Source organism: Bombus pyrosoma, linkage group LG2, assembly GCF_014825855.1.
Source record: "Bombus pyrosoma isolate SC7728 linkage group LG2, ASM1482585v1, whole genome shotgun sequence".
Lineage (NCBI taxonomy): Eukaryota > Metazoa > Arthropoda > Insecta > Hymenoptera > Apidae > Bombus > Bombus pyrosoma.
The window spans coordinates 5,676,424-5,704,168 of record NC_057771.1 but is presented as its reverse complement, the minus strand read 5'-3'; the positions used below and the strand labels follow the sequence as shown (position 1 = coordinate 5,704,168).

At 43.4% G+C, this 27,745-nt stretch overlaps 1 protein-coding gene across 3 annotated transcripts in view; it reads right to left on the bottom strand.

Moving 5' to 3' along the window:
• The window catches only part of LOC122575121 (PDZ domain-containing protein 4), a 61,825-nt gene that overhangs the window by 18,504 nt on the left and 15,576 nt on the right, over positions 1 to 27,745 (bottom strand). The window contains exon 1 of one of the 3 annotated variants that reach the window (XM_043743703.1): positions 16,580 to 16,945. The exons of 1 other annotated variant lie outside the window; for it this stretch is intronic. Coding sequence is in view for 1 of the 2 variants with exons in the window: in XM_043743672.1 (XP_043599607.1) it covers positions 8,676 to 8,759 (84 nt within the window). In the remaining variant the exon portion in view is untranslated. Of the gene's footprint in view, positions 1 to 8,675; positions 9,232 to 16,579; positions 16,946 to 27,745 lie in introns of those variants that run through there. One more of the 3 variants, XM_043743672.1, reaches the window with a different exon arrangement.

Here is a 27,745-nt window from a genome sequence, read left to right as displayed (position 1 = left end):
CATTCGAGGAAACCAATGGAACCCTATTCGTTCCGCTTCGCAGTTTCCTTCCACCGAGCAAATTTCTCAGTGATCGACCACGCGCGAGATGTCTCACGAGGAACGTTACTCGATCGACGATGGAATCGCCTAGACTCTTCGACGTGACTCGTGCTCGGTATCGACGACGAACAGATGTCTCGTTCACGACGTATTAGGTTGTCCGGAAAGTGTCTTTCTTTTACGGACACGTCTTTTACAGCGATGCAACATTATACAAATATGAAAGATAATCTGTCGAACGTTGCTATCTTTATTTTGATAGAACAAAATTGATCACACGTAATTCGATACAATAATATAAAACGAAAAATGTTGTGCGTCCATTATTTCCTTATGAAACGAAAGAAACTTTTCGGACGACCTAACAGATTCTCTTTGATATCAATTTGAGTGAACGCAAAGAGCGATTCTTCGAGCAATGTTTCCATCTCTGTCGGATATAGCGTTACGATTCAAACGCATAAACAGACAACTGACGAGGTGCGCGACCCGATTGACCATGAAACCGCGTGCAAAAGTGTAGCAGCGCAAGAGTCAAAGGACGACGCGAATTGAGAGCGACTCATGTTGTTGTTTTGCCTCGGGGCATTGACACAGCCTTGACTCATGAAACATAACGACAAATAAACTCCGAGCAAAACAATGTCGCCGCTACATGCAACCGTCGAATGAAGACGAATTCAAATTTTTCGACTTCCCCCGACCAGTATAAATAAACGGACGCGATCGCGAGCAAGAGAGAGAACATATGGAGTATCTATCAGTTAGCAACCAGTTATCAATCAGTTATCGGTTAGTCGCGCGACACAGTATTTCCGAGTACATACAGAGTACATACCGAGTATCTAACAGTATCTACAGTATCTCCGAGTATCTTCGACTATCTCACGAGTATCTATCGAGTTACGCGACGAGCATTTACGAGTATTTATTCCGCGATTTTATTTTGCGATTTATACTTTGAACTAACGACTCACGTATACAGCTGTACATTAATTTATTATTTTAAATATATTCGACGGTTTCAACAACGAGCAATCTCGTCCTTTAACCCTTTCGCTTTGGCACTCCAGTCCGCCTAAGTGCTCTCCCTGTACGGAGGCGCATGAAACACTATACGAACGTTTGGATATATGGAATATATTGCCTGAAATGTTTTGATGTTGTTTCAACAATGAGTAACTTTTAAGAAGCGATTAATCCAATATATCAATAAAATCAACAGAAAATGTTCTGTCGGTAACGAAAAAATATATTATTGACTACAGGTGGCACTGGTGTATGCCTCATATATGGGGTGCCGATCGTCGCGTGGTCGCCGCCAAACCACCAACCAAACGTAAATATTACGGGCATAGCCCGTAGTACGATGATCGGGCCAAATATAAATATCAGCGGCGGCGCCCTCTTAAAGTTATAAATATTTGTGGAATATTTGCTAAGTAATTACAACCTCATGCAATAATTGCGGTAGATGCAAGCACTACAAAAATTTTTACAAAAATCACTAATACACAATTAATAATCTGCAATGGTGTGATACAATTCGAAACATTCTGGTAGATGTAAGGGAACTTTACGATTGTCCCGATTATCGTACTACACAAGTCGTGCGAATGGCTTGAAGGCTGCGCGAGCTTGTTTACCTTTTCGGCCTAAAATTCTCGAACGTAAATCGTAGGTTAAAAGGTTAAGGATCTTAGAGTAATTCCTTCAACTGTCCTCTTAAATAGGACCATCATGCAAATGGAATATACATAAATAAAGATGTAGAGTTTTTCTCGAAGTAATTATTTCAACAGTTTCTAACTACGCTGTATCGTTTCCATCTACTACTATACAGACTCACGGATAGTTGAACGATATACCATGGCCAGGAAGGTTTCGAGTTTCTCGCGAAGCCATCATCGCTGCCATTTCGAGGAAAACGAAACGAATACCAGTCGAGAGGTGAAAGCAGTTGCTAAAATCATGTACGGTGACACGAGAGGGAAGAAGGAGAAGAGGAGAAGCAGGGAAGAAAAGTGGTAAGCTTAAGCGTGTGCACGGAGTTTGTTTCGAAGGGAGAGGAGCAAGATTTTCTTAATGATAGCGTTGTTAGTGCCACTTTGCGTAAACATTCTCGTTTAGCAAGCAGCTGAGAGAATCCACGGCTTATGCTTTACGTCCCCTGCGGCGACCGATCCTTCCCTTTTCCCCCTCACGCTACTTCTTTCCCTGTGCCACCCTTCTTTTCCCTCCGCTTGGTCACCTTCACCCTTCTCCCCCACCGTTTCACCCTGAAAAATCGTGCGCGCAACGGAGTACCGATCGGTCAACTTGTTCCTCGATTGGTTACGAATAATCGTCCAAGCTGAAGGAAATTTAACTTTCTCGACGTTTGCCAAGGACAGAAGGAGGACGCGTCTTTCGGACTTTCTCATTGTCGACAGATAAAGCCAGTGATTCGTAGAAAGTTAAAAAATACAGGCTACGGTGAGTTAGTATCGATTTGTAAATACGAGCTTTTAGAAAAGATCCAACGAACATCCGTCAATCTACTTACGATCGATTGCGTAGGTGCGCAAGTCGGATCGCGAGATCGTTGAACGAAAGAAGCGCAAACGGAAACGAATCAAACGCCGGGCGAAACTACGCGTCGACAAAGCGTCCGGCCAATTTTCCTGCTATAGCGATGGAGGATAAAGGGAGAGAGAAGGAGAGGAAGGGTGAGGAGAAAAAAGGCGAGAATGAGAAGGCAAACACACAAAAAGCGGAAGGATCGTTGGACGGACGCGAGTCATCCTTTTTACGAATGCCAGCGACTCCCCTTGTTGCTGTTTTCTCTTTCGAATGTCCGGTGTGCAAGCGATTCGCTTTTTATCGGCCGAGTATTCAGACGCGATCCAATTTCGTCCAAACGAGAGGGGCCGTCCCGATCGTTTCGCGCTACCCACCATTGTTCACGCTCCTTTCGAAAATCCATTGAAACGCCGGAAGCGTGTCCGCGCTTTTCGTCCGGCCGCGCCACTGCACCGCTCTCAATCGGCAACGAATACATCGGGTTCGGTATGGTTTTTGGAATCCACTCTTATCGTTTCTGCGATTCCCAAGAATCTGCTGCAGTTTGCATGGCAAACGTTAAAAACGTCGATAAAACAGCTTGTGATATAAACGAAGCAAAAGGATGCTCTGGCGTCTTTAGTTTTCCTTTAACACGTCTCCATCTTTCTAACAGAAATACTCACCGGATAACGTAATCCTCGCGAGCGCAACCGTTGTTAAATTTCGGAAGGGGTTTTGTAATTAAAAATTCTAAATTTTATTTTTATCGAGATAAGCGAAGATATACGCGGATCGTTTTTCCTAATATCGATTTCCATCATGTTGCGGTTAATAAAATATTTCTCGGAATACACCGACGATGCGATAGTTCTGTGGCGAGCAGAAACTCCGTGACAGCTTTACGTGGCGACGCAAGCGGATGTTTCTGCACGCAGGTGAACCGACCATCGGAAAAAGAGCTTCTCGCACGTAATTTTTAAGAGTGTCGTACCTATACGTTCTCCTTATTTGCGGAGAGGCGATACAGAGAGGATTGCCGTGATTCTTAACTGTACGACGGGCAGCTAAACTTTGTCTAGATTTTGAATTTTAAAAAACGAGAACGACTAATCCGTTGGAGGGGCGACTGGTGCGCGTTCGACACTCGGCGAGCTGGTAACTTTGTCGACCGACAAACTTTATGACCCACGAGACGCGACGTTTCCTTTTTTCCCAATCCTTTGCGGGGAACGTTCAGCATGAAAACACTGGAATCGATTTCTCCTCGCGCCTCACGGTTTCCATATAGCGCGATATTCGTCCGACGATAACCGTCGTTTCCCAAGAAGCGGGGAAGACGCGTAAGTGGCGGAGACAAAGGCTCGCGACCATTGTCCCGTGTTTGGTCGCATTCACCCACCCTCGCCATTCTACCATTGCATCGCAAATTCCGTACCGACATAGTCTTTGGCCAACTCTTTCCCGTTCGTAGCCTTTGTAACTTCGCGTTCCTTCCTCTCTTCGTCGATCGCCATTGAAACCTTTGCACAACGGAACCGTAATTAGCGCCAACTTAACCGATCGATCTATGCTTCGAACGGAACGTTGTACCGCTGCCGTCATCCGACGTCTACTGTTCGCCATCTTTCGTGCGCTCTACGTCAAACGAGTGAATTTCTCTACGAGAAATTTTATTTTTTCCTCGCGCGAATACTCCGGGCTTCGCAAACTTGTTCCAATTCCATTTCCACACGGTGCAGCGTGAAGAGAGCAAAAGGAATGGACCTAGTGAACCGGAAATCAGCGCGCCGCTTAAATTAAGAGAGTTTTGAAAATGAAATAAAATTGTGAGAACGCGGAATTTCCTATAAACGCGTCAAACACGTGCCCCATACGAACGCCATAGTCGAAAACCTTTTAGAAGCACGTTTCTGCGACTTCGTATAAGAATTTTACACGGAAATAGGAAATCTTTGCGAACCGTTCGATGTTTCTCTTTTTAAGGATGCGACGAGTTTGTTCAAAGATTCGTACTAAAGTACTAAATAACAAATTACTGTTCAAATAATGAAAAAGATTGTCGGCGACAAAAAGCCGATTAATGGGCTATCTGTCGGTAAGCGTCGGCGGCAAAAACCGATTAATCGACTATCGGTCGGTAAAGTGTTAAAGAACGAAGAGACGTTCGGAAGATCGTTAAACTTGGAACATTCGGCAGACAGCCCGTGTATCGCGCATATAACAGCTGAATGATTAATAATCTCTGCTATTAGAATCCGTGCAGGTCTGTAAATTTCATTAAAACAGTGGCGAGCGTGGAAAGCTTTGAGCGATCCTAATTCGATATGGCGAGGAATAAATTGGACAAAGGTGCGAGGGAGAGGAAATCGTGGCGCGCGGGCCACATGAATTTCACGCGTCGAAGCTCTGCCGCGAATCGCAACAACGCGTCTCTCCACGTTTCGTTCCAGTCGTGAACGCGAAATCGGATTAATTCGAATCGTCGCGTCTTTTCAGTCGCCTCTTTGCTGTCGCTACGCTTTCCGCTTTCTCCTGCCTGGTGAAAAAAAAGCAAAAGGGCGAGAGGGAAAATAGTTTTTAATAATTAACGAATATCCGACGACAATCAAGCTTCTGTGGTATCATGATCACGAATTCATCAGAAGAATCGTCGTCTTCCTTTCTTTTTTTCTTTCAGACGATTCTGTAAAACCTACTAAAATTTTCATTCTATTTTATTGAAAGCAAATAAACGGATTCGCTCCTATCTGATCGAGAATCGAAGAGCGCTCGTAGAAAACGCTGTGTTTCGTGTGTGACTCTTTGCGTAGCCCGGAATCTATCCCTGGGTCGAGGCTGCTACTTGCTACGTCAACATAAGTAATTGGACCCTAATAATTATAAGGAACTGTCGTAAAACTAAGCAGCTCGATTTGATCGTTAAGACCGTCAAGTGGTATAAAACACCTTCGAGTCAAAATGTTCATTATGGTTATTGCTCCATCAGATAAAAAGTGGGAAATCCACGTTTCCCGGAATTTTCACCCGCAAGCGACCGGTGGTGGGGCGACCAACACCCAGCAAATGTTTTCCTCTGCGACAGCATCGTCACCGTACTTTACTGGATTTACGACTACAGATCAGTCAACATCTTTGCACTGGGTTCACTGCTTTAACTCAGACACATATATCTAGTTAACATATATATATACGCAACGAGATTAATCATATTGTCTACAATTGTTATTGGAACAAAGAATACATTATAACCTGTTACCTCAACGTTATAATTAATTCAGCTACCTCTATTATCTTAATCGAAATAGGGAATCGATCAGTTTCGTGGCGTCGATTGTAAAATCATAACAGGAATTTACGACTCCCGTTGACGCGCTTCCTTGAGAAGAAGAGACGCGTCCCTCCGCGAAAGGTCGAAGAAACATGCTGTCAGTGGAAAAATTGAAAGATTTCAACTTTCTTGTTGTTATTTCTGTATTCAGAGGTAGAATCACAATAGCTATTATTATATTCTTTGGATAAATCGATCACACTGTTCTGAGCCGAAAAACCTTTATCACACTTTCTTACATGGACTAGGGATAAAAACAAAAGAACATCTTGAACCTATCGATTAAATCTATCGATTGTATCTAGAACTATCTTCTAGTTACTATTTATTGTAACTAGCGCATCTGCATATAGATGGCGAGCGCGAACTCACGTTGTCATTTTCAACACTTCTATTGGAAAACATTGTGCCATCTCTCTTTCGAAATAGTTATTAATATAATACTGGAAGACAAAGAAACGCGAGATGTCAGAACGTTGCCTCTACGCAGAAAAACACAAGTGTCGATAAACGTTAGTTAACGGTTCCTTGACTTTCAGCTGTGCCATCTATCTAAATGTACGAAACGTTGAATTTTCTATACAACCAGAAGGCACGTACAGGATTTATTCGATCGATGAGATAAACATCTTAACAAGTTAACAAGCTCCATCGTAAACGAAACTTCCAAAGCAATTTCGTCGTTCTTGTTTCCAGCGACAAGATCTTCCTGACTTCGCTTATATCACGAATTTAGGCTCACGGCGTATAGATAGCGTTGAAGGAACGTGAATGGTGGAAAGAGTTATTCGGTGGGGAGCTGCTCGCGACTTTCCGAAGATCGGCCGACCTTGTCGCGAAAGCGACTTCCTAATAATTTTCTCAAGGGAGAAAAGTTTGAATTTGGACTCGGTGGAAGGAACGAAAGATTCGAGGGCCATGGGCTAAGGATACTACCGTTGCGTTGTCGCAGGGAGATTGCGAATTAGCTCGACCGAGAACTCGTCGAAACTACCCTCTCTCGCAATTATTTCCCTTCTTTGCCTTCTCCGAATCTTCCCGCTTCTTCGGCAACCGAGAAAAGTTTTTCCACGGAAGCAAGCGGAAGCCACATTTCCCTCGCATTCGGAAAACGAACGTCTGCTCGAATGCGACGCGACACGGCGCGTTCGATCAACCTTCGACAATTATGTGGCAGGCTGAAAATCATAGCGGCGTGAATGAACGTCGGTCAGAATTTAGATTCAGTCGGATATCTGTTGATCCTTGCAAACAGACCGCGGATATTTATGCAAATTCACAGTATCATCGAGTGCTACGATATCGATATTTTATACATGTTTATAGTGCGTTGTTGCAGCTTGAAATTTCCCATAAATTTCCAACGGAGTCGATATATTCCAACTATATTTCATACAGGAAAATATATTTCAAATATATCTCGTAATCAATACACGAATACATTTCAAAACCATTGAAACCGCGAGATGTATCACATTCTACGTAATAATCGAATTTTCTTCGACAGTTTTGATTCCGCTTAGAAATTATTCGTCGGCACGGCGTACGCGGCTCGTCCGGAGCAAAGAATCGCGCGGTACAAATTCCAGAATGTTCGAGTAGAGTCCAAAGGCAAACGACACCCGTTTAACTCGTTCCACGACAGTAACCGTTAATCCCTCGGTTTTCACGCTCGAGAGAGGATTTCGATCGAGCGAACGCGGAAGGTAATCGTCGACACGTAAACGACGACGTCGAGCAGGAATTCGAGCGTTGCCAGCCGAAATGATCGGCCATGTGAGAATTTCACTGCCAAGCTAGGGTTTCTGCCGTGTAGTTCGGTCTCGTCGATCGGTGTCGACAACGTCGTTCCTTCCGATCTGTGGATTTCTCAGAGTCGTTTCGTGATATTTACAAGCCGGCAATAACGAAGTCGCGACCAATCGGTTAGAAGATAAAAAAGCGATACGATCGTACCGACGATCGAAAAGAACAGACTCGATAGTTGCAGATCTGTGACGTGTTACGAACGAATATCGTAGGTAACTGAAAATTTGTTGTCGTGTCAAACAACAAAAAAGAAAAAAGTAGAAAACTATATAATATATATATCGGCTTATCTGCCGATTTTCGAAAGATCCTGTGAATAGAAAGCTCGCGTCACGATCTGGTCTTCGTAATCATGGTCGTAGTTAAAGCGTTACCAGCCGGACGAACGAGGTCCTTCTCCTCCCTAAATCCCATCAACGTCGCCGAGAGCAAATCCTTCTATAATGGAGCGATCTGGCCGACCCATCGATCCTCAGACTTTGCCACCGTCTCTTCCTACATCTCTATTTTATCCTCCCCAGACAAGTTATCTCTCTCTCTCTCTTTCTGTCGCTCATATTTTCGGCGAATTTCACGCAGAATGCCTATGCTGACCTGGCTTGACCTGCCGCGATTCAACGTATCCACACGATGCGTCCGTACACAGCCGTTTTCAATTTTCTTCGCACACAGCCTGACCGCTATTCGAGCTTTTCCTTCCGTGAATCATTTTCATGTAACGCGCTAATAAGCCGTTAACGTGCAAATTTCCTATATCAGCCTATATTAATCCTATGTAAGCTTGTACGAAGGAAAAATTTTCAAAGCCGAACGTTTCACTAGATTTGCAGCGGATTCTGTAAATTAATTCGAATTCGATTCTCGTATGGAGGGCTGATAGAAGCGCGCGATGATGTCCGCAAAGGTCCTATCTAATAGCTCTGTAATTACCGGTCCTACCGATTGCGAATACCTGGCGGTTCATTACGTTGCGGTGATGCGGTAGGCTACCGGCCCTTGGTCGATATCGGGATAACGCGCCTGATATAACATACATCGTTCCATCATGGGGCTAAATATCGGCTGGAAATTCTGCAGTGAAAATTTTCAGTCCACTGGATCACTGGACACGGAAACGGACGAGTAACACTTAGTAGAAACGCAAAGAACAAAGTCGAAAAATTCACCGTTATTTTGCCACAATTACGTTATACGTTCGTATATACCAATCGTAAAAACCATAGAAAAAACAAGACGTCGTTTCCTCCGCGACTCTCGACACACCAAACGCGCCTGATATATCATACATCGTTCCATCATGGGGCTGAATATCGGCTGGAAATTCTGCAGTGAAAATTTTCAGTCTAGTGGACAAGGAAAGAAACAAGTAACGGAAAGAGCAAAGTCGAAAAATTGACCGTTATTTTGCCAAACTGACGTCATACGTATGTATATACGAATCGTAAAAACCATAGAAAATACAAGACGTCGTAACTTCCGCGACTCTCGACACATCAAACACGCTCGTTTCTCGAATAAAACTACTTCTAACGATTGTACGTACAGCGTTGTAACTGGTTTCGTCAACAGGAATCCAACGCTTCGATCTCCCGTAGCTCCCTCTGTTATAGCTACGACTACATCGATCGATCGATAACTTTACTTGACGTTTCGTTTTACAACCTCGCTAGGAAGAGACAGTAAACGCCGTGAAATAGATGGACGCACAGCGATACGTATTGCAACGTGATATCTAATTCGGTATATAGCGCTATTCGCAATAGACAGTTTAATCACCGAATGACGTTTACCTCATCGCTTTTGCCGCTGCCTATTTATTCGACCGGATATCCAATGAAACGTCGATCGAGTTTCTACTTTGATTCCATTTTGCGTTTTACGATCGCGTTCAATCGGTCGCGAAACATCTCTTTCGGTATATTCGGCGTATCGCGTATCAATCGCGAATCACTTTTCGTATTCATCGGTGGATTTGCACGACTCTGAAACAGTTATTCACCGGAGTGAAGTCACCAGCGTCGTCATCGCATCGTCGACGTTGCGCGAGAAACACGACGCGTTTATTTCTCAATTTTCTTCTCCAATCTCGAACTGTGTTACGTGTGTAAATGCCACGATCTCGTTTTGAAAATTCTTCTCTTCTTCTTCGAAAATTTCCTTCGTAAGATCGATTCGTTAAAGTAATCAATTCGAAATAGAGTAAAAGCGAACGAATCAGAGAAAAGTAAGATCGACAGGATCGATCGTAGCTGCGAATCCCGAGAAAATCAGAAACGCAAGACGTAGAACGAATTGGATAGAAACTCGCAGCGTGGAATTTCTGCTTCGCTGAAAGAAGAGTGCGAGGATGATCTCGCGTCGAGAAAAAGAGGAGCAACCTAAAGAGAGAGAGAGAGTGGCAGCAATGAAACAAGTTTCCGTGTTTCTAAAGGTTCTTGCTAGTGATACCGACCACAAGGAGAACTCTGAGCACGGTTGACCGAGCTCGGACGGTCCCCTCGGCAAATACTGGCTTCGACACACAATATTATCGCGCTCTAGGGATCTAAACCATCGTGAAACCCGCGAACGTTTCAAGGTGTACGCGCGAAACCACCATTCCACCAAGCTACAGACTGACTCTTTCAGCGAGCGCGGCGTGCCACTACCGATTCCACGCTTCCGCCGTTATCTCCTCGCACTTTCGAAACCGCTTCCACGATCCAAACCTTCCCGTTCAAATGCAAATGCAGATGCAGATGTAGATGCAAATGCAGATGCAAATGAGAGAGCGAAAGAGAGAAAGAGAACTCTCCTAGTAGACCGCTGTTGCTGACGCGTCGCTGTATCGGAACGAAAACACTCGCGGGCGAAGCTCTCATCGTTGCTTTGTTATTTATTTATTTATTTATTTATCACAAAGCCGTGTCAACTTTGCGGCTATTAGCGACGATCACGTTAACTGCGTACACGTATACACCATATACAGTGTGTTTCGTAAATGCATGTACATACTCTGTGGGATTAAACTACAGATTAAAAATACACGCGGCACTCTTTTCACACGATCGATGAGTAGCGTTTAAAAAAAAGCCAGGCAAAAAAAGAACTGCGAGAAAATCGATTCGCGGCGAAGTATAAAACTTGCGCTAAACTGAAGCGAACGATGGGAAAAAGTAATTTAAAATATAGATAATGACATTTCGTTCGACAGACACGCGGAAAAAAGAGTAAAACCGCAATACGTAAAGGAAAATCGAAAAAGTACCTCTTTTCCAAAATCGGCTTTCATCGCCCGAAATGTCTGTGGAGACTGTCTGGCCGTGTTCAACTCACGTCGGGGTTACCAACGAGTTATCGGCGAGCGATTATACATTGTGTTAGCGAATTCGTTAGTACGAGCGTCTTAACGACATTACCTGTATTTATTAATTTATTTGTTATTTTAAATATACTTGACGGTTCCAACAAATAGTTACATCGTTATTTCAACAACCATCATTTACCATTCTCTACATGTCCTTCGTTCGATCGTCTTATAGCAATCACGACGAAGTATGCTTTATTCCCAAGAAAAAGTTGGTAAAGAGAGAAACATTTGCTTAAAATTTGTACAAACAAACTCAAGTCCCTTTGAACTGGCGTAAGACGCTGGAAATATGTCGTTCGCGTTGAAACCATAAAACGTGTTAAAAAACCGCGTAAGAAGAGTACCGCGCGAGAAGAGTCCCAGAGCTGAGTAAAAAATACATCAAGAAAGGAACCATCTGCGAATCGACGTTGACAAATGCAATTTTTTATTCCGCCGATTAAAACTCATATACGTAGTCCGAAAGTCGATTGATTATACGACCTCGCCGTCGTATACTTTTCGCAAGAACCTCGCGGATCGATCGCTTTGCACTCACGAGGCGACGACGTATCGACGTCCCGTCTTTGTATCGAGAATTCGATTAAAGGACCGTTCCACGAAGCGAAACCCTCGGATATATCTGACAATTCGATCGGTAGCCATCGGGGGATAAACTAATTTCCTCGCGTTCCACCTTCCCTTTCCATAGTTCCGATCGGATTTCAGGAATAAAAGCTCGCTACCCGAGGCAAAGCGTCGATCCAAAGATCGACCAAACTATCGATCGCGACCCCCCTTGCGTCTTCTTCTTGGCGAAGGGCAAACGTCGCCGAATAATTCTCGAGCAATTAACGCAGCGGTCCACGACATTGGCGCAATTAACGAACACGCTCTGAGAAACATTATCCGTCTCCCTAAGCATCTTTCGCCTGCGTCGATTTATCGCTTCCCCTCCATCTTCATCGAGGGTGCGAATTAACGAGGTATTTTTTCCAGCTTATCGGCTATCAACAGCACTCAGACGCTTTCTCTCCTTCTCTTTTGTGCGCGAACACCGCGGCGCACCGCGGTGTATACACCGTGGCGTCGGTATCAACGCGACGTTGCATCGATTCGAGAAAAGTAAAAAGCATCGCGCGATATCGAAGGCTGCAGTGGCCGAGCAAGCGAGTGTGTGCCGTTCGTCGATCGGAATATGTCATTCGGCAGAGTATAGGTGTAAGAGGAGTGTCATCGTAGCTCGTTTACCGTCACCTGATGCCTAGTGGTCTTATTTGTACGCGGATCGGTTAACACGTAGATCGTCCGCGATGATCGTGCCAAAGGACGTTTTACAATTCATTTAGAACGATCGAAAGAAGATCGAGTTGCTGGACTAATCAATTTTCAACGATGCGAGCAATTTAGATAAACATCGTCGGAAGAATTTACGCGAATATCGTATGATATTTTGCGAAGATTAAACGTTATGGCAAAGTATATGTCACGTAAAAATGAGAGGAAAATAATAAAAAAAAAAATGCTGGGTTGTTGAACCAGAGTTCGAGATACCTTTATTCTATAATACGAGTACAAGTTTATAGGTTAGACTGTTACGAAAAGACTGAAGCCTCGACCAAGACACAGCCCTTCTAGAGGTTTGCTTATATTATGCCTAAGTGCCGAATCCTTATTTCTTTGGTTTGGCGGTTGGTGTCGCGTGCAAAGCGGTTCAGATTTCCTGAGTCGGTTGTAGACATTTGTTGACGTTACATGTACTTCGATGTATCGCGGCAGCAAGATGGACGCGTAGGTAACAGTCAACGTGTTAATTCGACGAATAAGTTACTCTTCCTCTAAGAAAAGAAAAAAAAGAAAAAAAAACAGAGTTTATTTTAGAGTAACGTACAAGCGCGCTGTTTTCATTTTCGATAAACTGGAAAGAGTTTGAGGAAGTTTCAGAATCACGAAATTCGAAAACGAAGAATGGAGGGAGGGGAAGTGCGACATGGGATACGGCACGGACGATGCGAGAACCGTCGATTACTCGCGGATATTCCAGATGACAGAAGCGGAAAAAGAAAGACGACGAAGACCGAGGCAGGAAGAGAAAAAAGAAAAGCGCCCACGCCCGGACCGCGCCCGGATTCGCGTGTATCTTCGAGAGGGAAAAAAGGAAGAAGGGAAAAGGGGGAAAAAGGGAGAAAAAAGCGGTTGGTCGAGGGAAGGAAATATCACGAATAGGGACTGTAAAGCGAGTTCCCGAGACTAGCTCCCGAATCGAGATTGGAATTGAGATTGGATCGCGACAACGTACAATTGGATGAGATGTGAGCGCGGTATCAATGACGACATTGACCCTAGCCGCATGATGCGGTTGCTTCGAAAAACCTGGGAAATTTATTCGATCGATCGTTGGGTGGGCTTGGAAAGAAAGTAGGCGAACTTTTGCTTCTTTCTTACTTTTCTTACTTTTCGTCGCGCTTACGCCTTTTAGAAATGATCGGGCACATTGAAAAATCATTATCTCGATCGATTTAAATATTCGGGCGATTATTATTACATCGTGGATGTTCTTGCAAATTCGTTGTTTTACGAACGTAACTGAAAAGATCGAAACTAAATCGAGATGTTTTACAAATATTAATCGTAAATATTACAAGAATTACTCTAATTGGAATATTTTTTTTACAACTACTCCGGTAAATTACGTACATCCTTAACGTTCTTTCATAAATGCGTAAGCATCCGCGATCTAATTATTAACTATAACTTTTCATTATGCGATCCCACACAGGCTGTGAACGATCTTATAATCCGGATTCTCGGAATTTCGTAATAAATTCGCAGCAAGCTCCTATAAATATTCAAATTAGCCGCGTGAATCACCGTATCTTCCGCTTTACGTAATTCAATTCGATGCTAACGAACATTTTAATTCTGCCCGTATCGCGCTTCTCTGTATAATTAACTAGCTGTAAAACCTATCGTATCCTGCGATCATGTTTCCATCAGAGGCGAGCTCTCCCATAAAACCATATCGTGCACGAACTTTCGACGGCGTCGTACAAGAAAAATTCATGCAAACTGCTACAAGCAAAGTAATCAGAGCGATGTAGCCCGCGTACTTCGACAATACGAAATATCGTCAAGGGAGACAGTCGCGTCGTTCGTCTGACGTAAATTCCGAAAGTTAGTTGTTCGCCGCTCGAACGAAACTTGTTCCAAAGAATCTTTCGCGGCTAAAAACCAGTATTTCGTTGCTTTCATACTTGGCTTCTGTTTTCCTTCGCTTCTTGCAACTCGGTAAAATTTGCAAATTGCAGATTCATTGCCGGTAATCGTATAACGTAACGCGGTGACAAGGCACGGCACAACGCGCGTCGTGAAAATGCTCGTCGCGCCGCGGCGAGACAAAACGCGCTATGGCGAACGCATACAACTTCAGAGCACTTAGGCGTACGTGCATCGGGATCGGTTGACCTCCTCCCCGACACTGTCTGCGAAAGCTTTTACGACCAAGTACCGAGTGCTAAGCTTCCATCGTACCTGCAAACCTCGACAAAAGTAACTCGTCCCATTCCGTACCGTACCGTCCCGTTTTGCTGCGATTCGTTTCGTCTCGTTCGCCCCGCGAGCAAACTTCGATTCGATCCCGATTCGCCCTTTCTCTCATTTTCCGACTCGTTTGCGACTCACGATCGCGCGTTGGAAAGCGTCAACGATTCGCAGCGCCCAACGTTCGCCCCTCCAACGAAACGTGATACTTTGAAAGGCAGCGATTCTGCTCGCCGATATCGACGAACGATCTTATATTGGGTTGGGTAACTAAGTGATTGCGGATTTTGTCACTAGGTGGTATTGACAAAATCCGCGATTTCTTTGTTACCAAGCCAATAGTTCAGACCAGCGATTTTCAACCGCGAGAACTTTTTCACCTGAGTAATTAGTCGGCAGAATTGACCTCTTTTCTCATGGATTGTCGAACAAAGACAACGAGAACTGTTCAGTGCGAATGTTCTGTCCCGGACCAAGTATAATATACTTTTGGTGTGACGCAGAATTTTAGTAATCTGTAACGGCATATGTGTCTTAGGACGTTTCGATACGAAGATGCCTCACATAGTTGTTTTGCCACAGAGGATTAACACTGTACGACGCATATAATGTAATAAACAAACTCTGAACAAAGCAACTTTGCTGCTACGTGCAACCTACAACCTGCGACAAGTTCAAAACTTTCGATACCCTCTCGACCAGTATAAATAGACGGCCATGTCCCTCAGACACAGTCAGTAATAGTGCGAATAAGTATAACGAATCAGTGTAGCGAATCAGCATAACAATTAGTATCAGTACCGCAGTATCGCGCAATCTCATAACGAATACCATCAAGCGAGCATCGCTTGCGATTAACTTTGTGTTGTTATTTCTGTATTCAGAGATAGGATCATATTAGCTATTATTTTATTCTTTGGATAAATCTATCACACTGTTCTGAGCCGAAAAACCTTTATCGTACTTTCTTACATGGACTAGGGATAAAAACAAAAGAACATCTTGAACCTATCGATTAAATCTATCGATTGTATCTAGAACTATCTTCTAGTTACTATTTATTGTAACTAGCGCATCTGCATATAGATGGCGAGCGCGAACTCACGTTGTCATTTTCAACACTTTGTATTCTACATTTTAAGATATCTGTAAATATAGTTAATTAAATTAACTCGTCTAGTTATTAATTTAACCAACAACACGACTCACCGTTCACCACAAATCGGTTTATGTGATCCTTCAGAATTGACATCGATTTGTGCGATCACGTCCTGGATTGCATTACGTTGTCCAAAAAGTTTCTTTCGTTTCATAAGATGATAACAGATGAACAACAATTTCTGTTTTATATTATTTTATTGAATTAGGTATAATCCATTATTATCCAATATATTATATTATATAATTCAATCTATTATTATGTTCGCGCATAATTCAATGAACTAATACAAAACAAGAAATAACGTCTATTATTTCATTATAAAACGAAAGAAACTTTTCGAACAACTTAATACGTGGCATTCTGTATCAACCCTTTCACGGTTAAAGCCGTACATTCCCCTAACAGTATCGCAACATCTACTGATTTCGCAGGAAACGTGACGGTTAATTTAGATTATCAAGAAAGCGATACTACGTAGCTGTGTTACATTGAATAGGTTAAATAGAAATCTTTAACACTAGAACTACGATAGATAGTTAACACGAAGCTATTTCTACCAAAACCAGTGAAAATGACTTGAAAATGAAACCAGTGAAATGTCTTTAAAAAATACGTAATAATAGAATATTTTTATATTTATTGATTTATTACTTTCTTACAGAAGCAATTCCATGTTATGTAGTGCATTTTTGGTATTATTAATCCACCTGGGACCATCATCCCTAAACCAGGGTTGACACATTTATAAAATTGTAGAACCAATCATTTTGACTACTGTGGTAGTTCTAGTGTTAATAAGCAGAATTCTTTAGAGCGTGGAACATACTTGAAGGCTTCGTAGAGGTTACGACTCACGGGTTGAGAATCCGGAATATAACTGAACAAGCCGGAATGCTGGACTAGATATTTCTTCGTACGTAGAGCACTGGCCGAGGGTTCGTTTCGGGTCACTAAATCGCCATATTTCTCTGTTATAATCCCATTGTTCCCGATACACGCAACGTGATTACTTTGACTCGTTTCACGACTTCGTTATATCTTGGCCCGGGTCCATCGTTTCCAACAATTCCACTTACCGTTCCAGTTCTTTTGTAACTACCTTTGTCCTACCCGTATTAGCTTTCTCTTTTCCTTTTCTTCCCTTTCTGTATTCTTTCAAACCTCGAAGAGTAAACTAAACGCAGAAAATTGTCTGAAACACGACCAAACATCGCCAGTGTTGACTATCGAACATCGCCAAACGGAAGATTTTTATTTGAACGGCGGAAACGCCGCGAAAACGTTTTCAATTGAATTTACTCGAGTTACTACGAGAAGTAAACTAAATACAAATTAGAAGATAAGGGGAAAAAGTAAGGACAATGTGAAAGGAGAAGTTGAAGAGAGAGAGAGAGAGAGAGAGCGAAAGAAACGTTAGACAGATTCGGAGTAAAAGCTGAAGTACGAGCTTAAAAACATGGAGCATAAACGAGTCAGTATGTAGGATAATGAGGTACTACTTCTCGGTCGAGTCAAAGTCTTGAAGCAGTAGTTATAAATGAAAGCAACCTCGACTACCGGTTACGCTTTCATGAAAACGCGTTTATCGTGCCTCGCAGCTTTCGCTGGACTACGCGCTTTTTTCAAACAGGTCCAGTGAATCTAATTGCTCGAGGAAAAGGATACAAGCGCGACGATTAAGTGCCAGTGATCCGCGAATAAAAGAGAAAGGTTGGAAGGGGCAGAAGGAGAAAGGTAGAAAAAGGGAGAAAAGTTGGTTTCCAGTAATGTAGTCGCCAGCGATGACGTCTGGATGAGCGATGCAAACTTTTGAGTACGTTGATCGACGTTACGTGGATAGATACGCCTCGTAAGCAAATTAGCAACACGGGAACCATCGTTATGGTTGACCACATCGAAACGTTGTTACATACAATCTGTTCGACTGGCGTGAAAAAAATACAATAACATCGTGTAGCGGCATATGCGTCTTAGGACGTCTCGATACGAAGATGCCTCACATAGTTGTTTTGCCACAGAGGATTAACACTGTACGACGCATATAATGTAATAAACAAACTCTGGACAAAGCAATTTCGCTGCTACGTGCAACCTACAACCTGCGACAAGTTCAAACCTTTCGATATCCCCCTCGACCAGTATAAATAGACGGCCATGTCCCCCAGACACAGTCAGTAGTACGAATCAGTGTAACGAATCAACATAACAATTAGTATCAGTACCACAGTATCGCGCAATCTTATAATGAATACCACCAAGCGAGCAACGCTTGCGATTAACTTTGTGTTGTTATTTCTGTATTCAGCGATAGGATCATATTAGCTATTATTTTATTCTTTGGATAAATCTATCACACTGTTCTGAGCCGAAAAATCTTTATCGCACTTTCTTACATGGACTAGGGATAAAAACAAAAGAACATCTTGAACCTATCGATTAAATCTATCGATTGTATTTAGAACTATATTCTAGTTATTATTTATTGTAACTAGCGCATCTGAATATAGATGGCGAATGTAAACTCACGTTGCCATTTTCAACATTTCTATTGGAAAACGTTCCACGTATCGACGAGAGGATACCGCGGTATAGAATTTAAGTGCCATCTCTCTTTCGAAATAGTTATTAATATAATGCTGGAAGACAAAGAAACGCGAGATGTCAGAACGTCTCCCTTACAGAGAAAAACACAAGCGTCGATAAACGTTAGTTAACGGTTCCTTGGCTTTCGTCTTGCCATCTAGCGCATCTTGCCATCTAGACATGTATCAGTGTGTAACTAGTGCATCTGCATATGTATGGCGAGCGCGAAATCACGTTGTCATTTTCAACACTTCGTATTCTACATTTTAAAATATTTGTAAATATAGTTGATTAAATTAACTCGTCTCATTATTGATTTAACCAACAACACACACCGTCCACCACAATTGTTTTCGTTGTACGCCGTCTATAGTCAAGCGGAAAACGTTTCGGTACCAAAACGAAGATTCAAGATTTCGAATACTTCGGCGAGCTACTGCGGTTGTTTACGACAGTCTGGAAATAACTGGACAAACGGAAAATTTGAGAAATGGAATAGGTAAAAATGGAAAGGAAGGATCGTACTGATGGCGCCATAGATTTCTACCCTCCATTTACCTCTTGCATTCGCATTTCTTCGCGAGCTACGTTGGAAAAGGATGGTCAATGGGTGAGTTTCTCGACCAAAAGCAACGAGACTGCTAGTGGCTGAAAGGGACGCGAGTCGCTTAACCCCCTAAACGCGCGGAATAATTTACGATCGGTTTCATCCGCGTTCACGACCACGATCTCCTTCGCCGGTTTCTTTCAACTTCGTCTTCGCTCCCTCAAACCTCGTCCCTTTCTTCCTCCAATGCAAACTACCACCGGTCGAAATCACGTTCTCGTATCCGTGCACCAATTTTATCCTCCTTGGTATTCGGATTTCTTATCCGACGTACATGTTCATCGAGTTAGGATCGTTGAAACGTTTCCGTACTTTTCGCGTTTCTAGTCAAATTGACAGAACAAATTCCGATAGCATGCTCCATCTATCGACTAGATTTATAAACCTGTACCTGTATTGGTTTCGTTACGGTTTACGTCCTTGCTAACATGCGCTCGTTATTTTCATATGTTTTCGAACATTCTGAATTTTTGTTTTCGAAATAACCGAACGTAACGTGGTATAATACGTAATAAGGTGGATATTAAATGTTTTAGTTTGTTTATTAAATGATAAATAATAATAAATGATAAAATTGTAATAGTCAGTGTATATTAAAATCACTATAGGTACAAGTACAGTGTTTCTTCGATCAGTCGCGCAGAGACGCGATCGCTAGGAAGCGCGTCAACGGGTGTCGTAAATTCCAGTTACGATCCCCTATTTCGATTAGGACAATAGAGATGGTTTAATTAGTATAACACTTGATTAACAGTTCAAAGATATTATATATTTCCAACAACTTTGTAGAAAAGATAGTTACGCTGTTGCGTAAGGTGTAAGTTAAGTAGGTGAATGATTGAAGGGTGGAAACACCGTAAAGACATGTTGACTGTTGTAAAGATGAACCAGTGAAGTCCGGTGATGATGCTGTTGCAAAGGAAAACACTTACTCGGTGGTGATCGCCCCACCACTGGTCGCGTGCGGGTAGAATCCCGGGAAACATAGGAAAACCCACGTTTCCCCAATTTTGGCCTGGTGGAGCAATAACCATAAAGAACCTCTTGACTCGAAGATGTTTCATGCCAATTGACGGCCTTTAACGGTAAATCAAAAAGCTTCGTTTTATGACAGTTCCTTAGGATTATTGCGGTCCGCTTAATTCTATGTGTACAGTTGGTGGTCGTCTCGAACGTAACATACAAAGATAGTGTATGCCGGTCGTAATCGTCGCTATTCGACCGTATAACTCGCTATGCTGACTCGTTATAATCTCTGTCCTAGAGACCACGTGTTATGATAAAAAGACCAAATGTAACTCCGGTTGACGATTACATTGACGATAATATTTTGTCTGAAGTTCGTTTACCTTTGAACCTGGCAAACCAAAAGAACGTTGGTATTCCAAGGCATAATAATATGAGCCTCTGCCCATTCAAATCTTCCATTGACTCATGTGTCGCTACAGTGATAATAAAAAAAATTTTCAACGACACTCTAATCAGCCTAGTTGCCCGATTATGAGAATACGGGCATGCTCCATGATACAGGCTAACACTAAACTCGATAAATTAAACAGCTGCTATACGTCAAAAATGATGAAACTGTGTCCCTAGTATGTACATTAATTCTTATTCGCTCGTACGATTAATTTTTATTCGCTTACACGAAGCTTGGCCTTGATAAATTAGTTTTATCGTACGTTGATCGATTTAGTACGCTCTATCTATGTTTAATGGATCCCGCGCTAAATTCCGAGCTTTTATAACATACAGGAAAAAAGATAGAAGAGAAAATACGATCAACTATTTAACTATATCCTGTAAAAAAGATTGCGAGACAAAAGAAGTCGATGTCGATCCTTTTTAAGCAGTTACATTTGCAAATAGAAAGAACGCTAGGTACACCGAACGCGATTGGCAATTTCATAAAGTCAGAAAAACCTCTTGCAATCGGTTTGCGATCGACTCGACCGTTATGCGGTAGAATACTCGAGCGCAACAATAGCTGAGCCAATATTTACCAGGCGATTTTCAAGGAAGTCGTTAGATTCGTTGTACGAAGATCTTATCGCGGAGGAGACCTGCTGCTTCGTACTTACATGTGTACTTTCTGCCGATAGAGGCACGCGTGGCCGATTCTACTCCCGATCGTGTACCATCGATGGTACACAAACCGGGTAACGTCACGTTCCAACCCTCGGTACACGCACTATCCTACTAACATCGAATGTAGCAAGATGCGTAATACGATCAAAGATACTTACTCCCCCTAACGGAATCTTCACCAAGAGCGGAGAACTTTCTTTGTCCTTGGACCCTTAACCCTTTCGCTTCGGCAGTCCAGTCCACCGAAGTACCGTCACTGAATGGAAACGCGCGCCAGAAATACGCACAGTGTGCATGGTTGATGTATATACGTTTTCCTAAGTCTTAAATAACAATAATTCTTGTAAGAACCGTATATGAAATGTCGTTTCACTGTCAATGGATTTAATAGATCTTTTAGCATGAAACAGCATACGATCGTTTGGATGTTTGAAACATATTACGCGAAACGTTTTGATGTTTCGACAATGGGTAACTTTAAGAAGTGATTGATCCAATAGGTCAATAAAATCAACAGAAAATGTTCTGCCGATAACGAAAAAATATATTATTGACTGCAGGTAACACTTGTATATGTAGCGGCACATGAGTTACAGGACAATTCAAATCACATTATTGTTTTGCCTCGGAGTATAAAGATCGTTAGGATACTCGTAATGTAAAAATAAATAAATTCTGAACAAAACAATATCGCCGCTACGTGCAACCGTCGAACGAACACGAATTTGAATTTTCCGGCTCTCCCCCGACCAGTAGAAATAAACGGACGCGATCGTAAGCGAATCAGTTATACGAGTTTTTATCGAGTATCTATCAGCGATCTAATCAGCGATTATACACTGTCTTAGCAAATACATTTGTACGAACGTCTCAATATTTATATTTATTTATTTATTTAATTTAGATATATTTGACGGGTTGCAACAGCAAGTTCTCGTTAGTCTAACTATCGATCCTCTATAAGTCCTCTACATATACATCATTTGTGACTTAGGATTCGTCGCGTGATCGCCACCTATATGCGGCGCTCGTAGCCACAGGTCATCTCGCGGGTGCCGCCTTTAAAATACGTTGACTGCCACGACATCCGTATTCGGGTGACAGCAAAGTTTCCGATAGGGCCGCGTCACCCGTATTCGAGTGGCGCTTATTCGACTACTTGCGAAGGATCGTCATAGGTGTTTGAAAAGATATGTGGCGGCACCCGCCACGAGACTTCCCGTCGACTTCGCGATACAAAGCGCTATGCCGTCAAAGCGCAACATCGGCGTGCCCAATGTACCATCGATATCCCCACGCGTCTTTCGCTGAATTCTCGGAAGAACACATACGCGGCAACCGCCGCGGTACATCTAATAAACGCGTGCTAGTGGGGATATCGACGGGCAACCACGGGAAGGATTTGTTTGTCCTGAAACGAAAGATTCATTCGGCCCCAAGCTGCGAAGTGCGAAAGGTTATGTTCAGTTATTAATTGTTATTAATTATTAATCGTTGTTAATCGTTATTTGTTGTTAATTGTTAAGGGTACAATAAAAGTTATTGTTGAAAATCAAGAGCATTTCTTGTGGCCACCTTCACCGACGTCCACCTCAGATATTCCAGAGGAAATAATTCAGGTGTAACTATTTTGTTAGTTGTGGCTGATAGTGCTACTACTGCTCGCTGTAGATGTCGCTGATGGGGTACTAACTACTGCTTTCTTCTTAATCAGATGCCGTGGAAAGAAAAATCGGACCTACTGTCGCTGGGATTTGAACCCGAGTCCCGTACGTTCGTAAAACCTAAGGCGCTTAACCACTGCGCTGTCCGACAATAATTGCTGTCGAGTGCCACCACATAATAAAACTGTTGTCCGTGATATTAGTTGTAGCTGGCTATAGATGTCGCTGCTGCTGGGGGGTTATAAGGTTGGGGTTAGGTTCCTATTTAAGAATCGCGGAAGAAAAATCGGACTTCGGTCGCCGGGATTCGATCCCGAGTTCCGAACGTTCGTAACCTAAGGCGCTAACCACTGCGCTATCCGACAATAATTGCTGTCAAGTGCTACCATGTAATAAAACTATTGAATTGTTACAAAAGTAATACGAAAATGGTTTATTAAAAAAGTTATTTACTCGCATTACTAAAATATCGATGGGAGCAGGGCAAGCAGAGAACGCTTGGTATTGCGGCACGCGTGGCCTGACGGAGATTTCAGTGAAAACACGAGTGGCAGTCAACGTGATAAGCGGCGCTCGAAACGAAAGGATTAACGGTGCGTTTCGACCAAGCGAACGCATATGGTCGTCCTTCCCTCGTTTTACGAAAAACGTACAGACGAAAGTTTGGCGATCGTTCGCCGAATCGGAAATTCAACTCCGTCGCACGCTTGTCGCTGTATCGAGCGCGCATACGTAAATTCCGTGTCTTGATACTTGTGAACAGAAACGTGCGTGTCTGGTGGAAAATCGCGGGAAATGGAATAACGCGAGGCAGGAACGTCTTGTGGTTTACGCGTCGATGGAAAACCGCGCGGATATTAGAAAGACACTGGGACGAAGAGGGTACAGAACGAAGTAGGGTAGTGGTAGTTTGCTCGGCGGAAGGAAGAGGAACTGGTCTCGGTAAGAAAGGCGCGACGGCAAGAGGATGGAAACGGTGGTGAATGCGTGGAGACAACGCGGGACAGGATGGGGCGCGAAACAAGGAGCGCGAGCGGTCGCGAGGATTATCGTCGACATAAAGGGTGTGCCCTTTTGCGAGCTTCGTGCCAGTCATCCGACGCATTCATCTTTCCCGAAGGTTAAACGCCCGCGCCCCCGCGTTCTTGTCCAGACCGAGGACAGAGAGCGAAGCGAAAGGAAAGAAAGAAACGAAGGGAACGAAGGAAACGAAAAAAAAAAAATTTCACGGCGAGCGGCAGAAAGGAGCGGAGAGGAGGGTGATTGTGTTGCGTGGCACGGGGTTGGGGTAGAGTCGGGGTGGAAGGATAAAAAGGAAATAGATAGACGGGGGCGGAATCGAGACGACGCGACGCGACGCGATGCGACGGCGGTTCGTAGAAACCGTTCGAGTTCCGGTGCTTCGTCGAGCTGTAAGCTACAACGAGTTTTGTATCGACCTACGTCGACGAGATGGAGTGGTTCGTGGGACACTGAGAGAAAGAGTAGCGGAAGTAAAGCCTCGACTCAATTAGCTACATCCAGCTTAATGAAAGCGGCCACAGCGATCCAATAAAATTCTAATAAAGTCGCGCTTGCTGCCGTGTTACGGCGCTAAAAGGAGACAGAGAAATAGAATAGGGTGAGGAAGGGTGCCGACAGTGCGCGGGGCTACGCGTTCACCCGCCGCATAGAAGCAGAGAAAGAAAGAGGGAGACAGAGTAAGTGGTAGGAAGGAACGTTACGTTATAAAAGAGAAACGAAAAAAAGACACGTACAGAGAGGAACAGAGAGAGAGAGAGAGAGAGAGAGAGAGAAAGGGAGGGAAAGAGACTGGCGGAGCATTCGACAAACGGCAACGTCAATAGACGCGGATTCGTATCGCCCGAACAATGTGCATTGCCAGTGGACAAGGGTTGAATGCGGCAACGGCTGTATAAAACCAGAGAATACCCAACCGCGCCTCTCTTCCCTGTAGAAGGGAAAAATTAGGCTTTAATATGCCACGAAACTTTCTTAATTGCATTTCCGGATATCGAAGCTCTGCTCGTTCGTGACCAGACGCGATTCCAAACGAAAGCAAAGCTCTGACAATACGTAAGGTACGTAGCTTAAACACGATCGATCAAACCACGTGTATTTACGTATGTATGTACCTTCAACGGTATTTAACTGGCGTCGTATTTACCTGCGACCTATGTTTATTACGTTGCGTTTATGCCAAAATACACTCATTTATTCGCGAAAGTATTTCAACGCTCACCATGGACAATTCTTACGAATGTATCGCGCCAAGCTTTTGAAATTTCATTAACGAGATACGAGTATCGCGATCGGATTGGAAAATTTCGCAGCAAACTGCAAAGTTAAGAATGTATATTGCAGTTGTAGAACCTTTATTGACGCAAAATCGCCAGATTCGCGAAATTTACAAATATCGAGCACATTTACCATTTGTGACGGGAACGTGTCAGAAAAATTATGCAAAGGTAGAGAAGGGAAGAGAATCGGCGAAGCGAAGTAACAGCGTAAGGAACGCGTCCGCTCGGAAAAGTGAACGAAAGAAAAGCATCGGAATTCGATGAAAACGAACGTAGCAAGAAGATTCCACAACCGTCGAATCCAATACCATTGGGAGGATATACGTAACCGATTTTTCCTCGACGGAATGAAAGGTCGGAAATGGAGCACCGGTCCAGCTTCCGATTCGACTATCGCGAAGTAATATCGCGCACTCGAATCAGCGTAGAAGCTTTCGGAGATGGTTGTTCGCAGTAACCCAAATACGCGTTTCGAATCCATCCATCCATTCGTTCTCGTCTCATCATCGCCGTAGGCCTGTCGGTCATTCTCAGCGACACAGTTGCGTACATATCCACCGGCGCGCAGTTGCAACAGTAATTGAAAACTGCTAGTGTCTTTGCTGCAAAGTTCTCGCTCGAAGGCGGAAGAAAAACAGCCCGAATGGGTCAGCGAGAGAAAAGCAACTAGGGAAATGAGAACGAGAGATCGAGCCATCCGCGTTTAAAAGGTAGGGGACGCGGTTCTTCGGTGCAGGCGTCGATGTACACCACCTTTCACAAGTATACGAAGCCCGTACAAAATCGCCAGATTTTTGATTTATTGTTACCAGCCAGTTACGAGTTCATCGTTCGCTTCGTTTCGTACCATTTTTACGTCGCTGTTCGAGAAATTGCCCGTGTTATTTCCATCGACTTGTGCGCTCGTGGTATCATTTCGAATTGGTTAGGGAATAAATGAAAGCGTTTTGATGATTTTAACACGTTCACTGCCATGGGGGTCACCGGTGACCGGCACTCGATTTGGCTATAGCACCGTGGGGGCCACCGGTGACCGGCGGCGCGGCAAATATCAAAAGTACATAGCACGATTTTTTGAAAGAAGGGCAATCGTAATAATTGTCTACAACGCCGTGGGGGTGACCGCTGGCCCTCGCCACGAAAAATGCTTCGAGCATGATTTTATAACTCATTTTATTTGCTGCAAATAATATTTCAACGTAATATGCATCGCATAATGAAAAGTTCACGTCGGCGCCTTGGGCAAACCATGGAAAATTCGTCTGCCAGTGAACGTGTTAACGATCAAATAAATCAAAACGTTTTTCCTTCTGTTACGTGTTCAAATTTGTTCAAGCTTCTCTCGTCCCGTACTTGTTCCGCAATTTTACGATGAAGATACATCGTGTGAGAAATAGGCAGGCGCGGGAATTTTGAACGACGGTGTAGTTGCCGGCAGCGACAAGAACGTCTAGAGCAAACTAGAGATAAATAGGAAAAACGAAGGAGAAAAGAACGGGAGAGACGCGTGGATCGAGGCGGAAAAGAAGGGAGCGCGAGGAAACGCGCGAGGAACGTTGAGATACGAGTGCAAAGCGAGTCGAAATCGCAGTGAGAGGAAGCAACGAGAAACCGAAGACGAGAGAACGAGCAAAAGGGGTCTGATTCTCCTGACTACGACGGACAATGGATGCAACCATCGTTGCAATATGCTCCACTTTCTCTCTGTACTACCGTACTTGCCCTCTCTTCGTCTCTTGGCAAAGCTCGTCATCCGTTATCGATGTCTATATCGAAACGCGTCTTTGTTTCTGTCGCAAGAATCAGCAGAAATCGCGATATATAATTGTTTCAGCGAGTACACGTTTCGAGCAAATGCCTTGCCATAAGTGCGCTACGAATATACATTTTTTCAATACAAATAACTCGACCGAGATTCTTACTTTCAACCGAGGTGCCTTTCTTCCGTTTGAGAAAAAGAAATCTTTGCACGTTGTCACGTCACGTTCTACAGAGCGTCGCGATTGTCCAACTTTACACAAAAAGAGATTGCTCCTTCTACAGGGAATAGAACGACCTCGATATTCGTCCGCGTGTTTCCCTTTGTCACGACAACACGCAAGAGAGACCATCGCCTCTGTTTAGACGTCGTCGCCCTTTTTCTTTCGTCCAGCTTGCGATCTGCGAACGCGACTCGGCTCGAATCGCCAACGACCGTCTCGTATCCTGTTACGCCTGACGTAATCAACTTGCTGCTTTTAAAAAATTACGTTTCTACGGACGCCGCGTATAATTCTTTCGATGTTCTGTTAGGTTTAGCCGAGGAATATACTTTTTAAGAAAACGTCGAAACACCGTTTGAGAATTAACCAAATGTATTAGATTGTCCGAAAAGTGTCTTTCTTTTACGGACACGTCTTTTACAACATCGCATATTTGTACAAACATGAAACTTAACCTGTCGAACGTCGCGATCTTTACTTTGATAGAACAAAATGGATCATACGTAATTCGATAAAATAATATAAAACGGAGAATGTTGTGCGTCCATCATTTCCTTATAAAACGAAAGAAACTTTTGGATTACCTGATATATTCTCTATTCCCGTGGTAGAACGTGCGAAGATCGAACGATATGAAAAATGTCTCGTGTACGAAGTCGAGAAACGAGACAAAGCGCAGTGTGACGTCTCGAGACCAAAAAGAAAAGAGAACTGGACACTGGATCAAGATAAAGCATATGAAGACTGTGTACTTATACAGATATGCTT